This window comes from Rhinoraja longicauda, chromosome 22 (genome assembly GCF_053455715.1).
Source record: "Rhinoraja longicauda isolate Sanriku21f chromosome 22, sRhiLon1.1, whole genome shotgun sequence".
In the NCBI taxonomy this organism is placed as follows: Eukaryota; Metazoa; Chordata; class Chondrichthyes; order Rajiformes; family Arhynchobatidae; genus Rhinoraja; species Rhinoraja longicauda.
In genome coordinates, this window is record NC_135974.1 from 23,307,407 (window position 1) to 23,312,694 (window position 5,288).

A 5,288-nucleotide genomic window follows, 5' to 3' on the forward strand; every position below is an offset into this window, starting at 1 on the left:
TGCGAGCGGGTCGATTGTACCTCGCGCTTCGGGGCGGTCGAAGCTGCTACGGCTGGAGCTCCCAAAAGCCGGTCGCCAGCCAGGGACCTGCGAACTCCCGATGTTGCGGTCTGCAGGGCCCACGGCCGAAGCCTCCAAGATGGTAAGTCCAGGCCCTGCGACCGGAGTCTTTGAGGTCGATCCCAGCTGGAGGCCGCCGACTCCACGATGTTAGGCCGTAGCGCGAATGGAGATACGACACGGTAAAGGTCGCATCTCCGTTGAGGAGATTTGAAAAAAAGGTTTCCCCCAACCCCCCCACCACCCCCCTACATACACAGAATTAAAAATAAAACAAAACGTACATTTAACAACGACAATGACAAAAAAACAAAAAAAAACGGAGAGACTGCCGGTGAGCCGCAGCTGCAGAACACAGCCACGCCCCCGACCATGTAAGCAGACATGAAAAAATACACTGCTGATAAAATCTGATCAAAAATTCCCAGACTTTCCAGGGACCATGAGCTTCAAGAAGTTTCATATAAATTACATGCACTTATTTGCAATACCTAGTCACGGACTATTGTCCAGTTTGTGTAGCTTGACTAAACTTTAACCAAGAATAAAGTAAGTAAATCTATGCAGTTTAATCACAATCCAGACACAGACTGAATGCGTATTTGGTTTCAACTTGCACAATAAAACACTGAAGTGTTTGACCATATTACAAACATGTCATACAGAACAATTGAATAGTAACAGAATGTTGCTTAAAGCACAAGGGCATATGGTTCCCAAAGGCATCATTGTTCACATAATGAAAAAGAAGTAGGAATACTGCCAAATAGTAAAACTGCCTTCCATTAATAACATACATCTCAGTTTCCATTGGCATCTTATTCTGCACTGAGCATATCAATGGCTTAGTTTTTGAATGGCTACGATGCAGAACTGAGCCACATGTGGGAGAAAGTCTCAAACATTGTCCTCATCCTCCGTTTGCTCAATTGGTGCTAAGGTACTGACTTTCCCTATGTGTAGGAAGGAACTGCAAATGTTAGTTTTGCACCAGAGATAGAGACAAAATGCTGGAGTATCTCAGCGGGTCAGGCAGCATGAATAGGTCATGTTTCGGCTCATATCTGAAGAAGGATCTCAACCCAAAATGTCACCTATTCCTTTTCTTCAGAGATGCTGCCTGATCTGCTGAGTTACTTTGGCCCTACTTTCCCTACAGTGTGAAAGGCATTTAACAATAATGTTCCTCCCACAATCAACATTAACCTGTCATTATTTAACTTTCAACTTAATTGGGAAAAATGTTATTAGACTGAGGTGCTAATTGTGTCCTTATAAAAAACCCCGATCAATTTACCACTTCTACACAAGAAGAGAGAAAGCTGGATGGAACTGAGGGGGGCATGCAGTACCATTGAAGAATCTTTATTAACTTGATAAAAGAATACAAATTAATTTTGGATTTTGCATGGAGCAAATGACTATTTAAAAAGGTCATCAATTAAACAGCCACTATGGGTGGGAAATGCAAAACCTTTGCATTTGACACATAAAATGCTTTTTTTAACAAAGTCTTTAATGCTTTTGGTAACATTTGTATAATCCAGCTGGCTTTTTTCCCCCAAGTAACCTTTCTGGATACTCCAAAATTCTAGCACAGCCTGAAGCGTGTACCAGCTGGGAATCAATGACCACCATCATCCTGTGTACCTCTGACTCAGAAATCATACTGGGGCCTAGGAGTGACTGATGCCTGGCTATATCTGGTCTTTCCAGGGGAAAGAAGCTGACCTCAAAATCATTATAGCTACACAGGAAATGGGAACACATTCGGCTCTTTGGCTCTATGAACCTGCTCTGCCACTGAATATGACCAAAGCTGATCCTCTATTTTAATACCATCGTTCTGCTCTCTCTCTCCATATTCCATGGTACTTTTTGCATTTCAGTGCTTTTTCTTTCTGGAGAAAAAAAAGACTATCATATGCATAATGCCGGCAAAAACAGTGTTCTGCAACTGAATTTCGGGGAATTGTTTTAAATTATATAGTATTTTATTAAGTAACCTGTTGTAAGTGCGTAGGCCATCCCCATCTTTCAAGTCAACAATGTGTTTATGAAAACTACTGTGCAACACTGTGCTCAGTAACACAGGATAACACCACCCATTGTGACATCTGGGTCATTAAACACCATGGATGGTTTTGACCACATGCAGTTTTCCCCAAGGAACCTGTCAGTTTTGGTTAATGTAATCTCTATATCTGGGCCATATTAAATCTTATTGTGAAATGTAAACTTTTTTTCTTATAGCAATTTCTGTACTTTATTGTAAGAAAATAACTGCAGATGTTGGTACAAATCGAAGGTATTTATTCACAAAATGCTGGAGTAACTCAGCAGGTCAGGCAGCATCTCAGGAGAGAAGGAATGGGTGACGTTTCGGGCCGAGACCCTTCTTTTGTTACTTATAAAAATAATCTTGCTAATATGTATACTTTGTATATTTGAAGCATCAACAAGAAACAAAATGTTGGTTCAATCAAGTCTGAAAAGATTGCTTGACTATCTCTGTCCAGTTTGGCAGCAGTATCTGTCCCAGAGATTCTCTGTACCGTAACCCAAAATAAAACAAAAATATATAACCATTCTGTCAATATGTTGAGTACTGTTCAAAATTCTTCCTTAACTCGCAAACATCGTCTCACATATAAAATGTGCATAACTCAGAAACGAGGCTGACCTCACACCATATATTTCATCTTTATGTATGAAAAAATAGTTTCACCAATAATTTGTTCAAAAACAGACACAAAGTGCTTGAGTAACTCAGTGGGTTAGGCAGCATTTCAATTTGTTCAAACATTGTTCTTACAAATCATGCTTAAGATATTTAGAAAAAATGCAGTGTGAAGAGTTGAGGTTCTAATATAGTTAATACCTCTGCCATAAAAATGCAGTAAAAGCAAAACAGAGCAACTCAATAAGGATATATATTTTTAAATGCTCATAAAATTATAAATGCAGCACTAGAAAAGTGATTTTATTTCCCATTGTGTTTAGAAGTGTAGTTGTAATTTGAAAAGTGCTTCGGGGAGACAAGACATTTGCAGGAAACCAGCAGACTAATCACAGAAACCTGAGAACAGAGATGAGTTTCATCTAAAGAATCAACATTCAAAATTTTTGAACATCAAAGACCTTTAAGTCTTTGGCCATTTTCTACAATCACTTTGGCTGCACACTTGAACGAGTACAAAACGCAAGAAATTCTGATTCTTGGAGTGCAATTCACAGTCAACCATAGACATACCCTGTTACAAATTGTATATTTTACCACAGATCTTGGAAAGAAGAAAAGTAAACGACTAATCATTCAGAGATTTGCAGTCTTGCACTGCTTGTGCAGGCATTGAATGTTAATATGAAGCAGAGGCAATGATCAATTTGCCTAATCATGGGACAAAAATGAATATTATATCAGAAATATTTGCTAGATGGTGAAAAATCTGTCATTCATTATGCACATACTTAACTGTGTAGTCACAAGAGTTTTAATTCTGCAGTGTCACTATCAGTTGCAAATATTGGAATGTCAAACATATTAACCTATTGCCTACTAAAAATCGTAAGTGTAATTCCTGCATATATCTACATTTAGAAATGTTCACAATTATTATTATTAACCACATGTCATTTTGCATTTTTATTACACACATACATAGCCTGGGACAAGAATCACAAGAGTGTAAGTCCTGTAAGCTTTTTACATTTTCTCCTAAAATGCAGTGACCATTTGCAACGTGAATTACATGACGAGTGAAATTCGGGACTTCCATCATCCAATGTTCTGTTGACATTTTCTGTTCACACTGATGGACTATGAGATTATTGGTTGTGGGCTCAAGCCTTGCATCGTGTGGCTCCTCACAGTATTTCTTAGCTGCGGAGATTACAACTTACAGCGGAAGTTGAGGTTCACACAAGAGCAGCAAATGATCTCTTTGAATGTCTTGCGCATCTCCTGGCTCCGAAAGGCATAAATGATCGGGTCGATGACTGAATTGCACATGATGAGGATCAGATACGTGTTAAAGTGAGACGTATAACAAATGCAGTACGGGTTTTCGGGGCATGATATAATCATGATGAGGTGAAGGAAAAATGGAGCCCAACAGATGATAAAGATCCCAAGCAGGATTGTAATGGTAATGGCTCCTTTCATGCATGTCTTCTGACGGACAACACCAGTGACTGGGAATGTAGCAATTCTTTTAATATGCAACCGAGCGAGCATGAACATGTGGATGTAAAGAGTGGTCATGAGGAACAGCATAGTAAAGAACACGGTGATAAGACAAATAATGACAGTTTGATTGTCGGAATACATAATGAAGACTATGCCACAGAAAATGCAAACGATCCAGATAGCTACGATCAAAATTAAAGCCCGCTTTACTGTCATGATGCTGTGGTAGCGTAAGGCATAGAAGATGGTGATGTACCTGTCGATGGCAATGACCAACAGATTGCAGATTGATGCCACTAAAGAAATGCAGATCATCGAGTCAAAAGCATTGTCCATTTGCTGAATGAACTGGTCATTTGCCACCAAGTAGCCGTTTTTTAAAAACGCCATCACAATTGTCTCCAGGGCATTAGATACACTTACCAGCATGTCTGCCACTGCTAAACTGCTGAGGAAAAAATACATGGGAGAATGGAGGTTTCTGTTCTTAAGAACTGCTAGGATGACCAAGACGTTCTCCAGGAAGCTGACGATTCCCAGGGCGAAAAACAGTTCAGCTTTAATTGGGACTTGTTCGCAGAAGCCTATGCTGCTCCTGTTGTTAAGGATACTGCTTTCATTCAGATCCTCTGTGCTGTTCATCGTCGGCAGTTGCAAGAAGAAGATTGAATGAGTGGAATTCATCTCGACAATGGTTGAGTTGTACTGTTAGAAGCAAAGATTAAAATAAATGAATTTTCCACTCCGATATTGTGGCAAGTGTTCCATTAATTCATAGCGCAGAAGCGTGGAGTTGACACACCATCCTTCACAACTTCAGTTGGCAGTTATTGATTCCTTTCAGGCCACATCAAGATCTATTGCTGCTAGTTTAAAAAACATATATATCAAAACCGAGAGTTCACAACTTTTCTTCCAATTCATGTGTAGAGAATTGATCCATGCCCTGAGTCGTGCAAGCTGATGGTTCATTGTATTTATAGTCCACTGGCAGACAGTGGCTCCTCCTTATCCCTTAGAGAATTAAAATGCCCATTTA

The 5,288-nt window shown here is 39.7% G+C and overlaps 1 protein-coding gene across 1 annotated transcript; it reads right to left on the reverse strand.

The window, feature by feature from the left end:
- Positions 1-3,399: 3,399 nt before the first annotated feature.
- Positions 3,400-5,010, reverse strand: LOC144604685 (melanocortin receptor 3-like). Its single transcript, XM_078419331.1, has one exon. It carries the CDS (start codon positions 4,931-4,933, stop codon positions 3,953-3,955), a length of 981 nt encoding a protein of 326 aa, XP_078275457.1. The 5' UTR covers positions 4,934-5,010; the 3' UTR covers positions 3,400-3,952.
- Between the last annotated feature and the right edge of the window lie 278 nt (positions 5,011-5,288).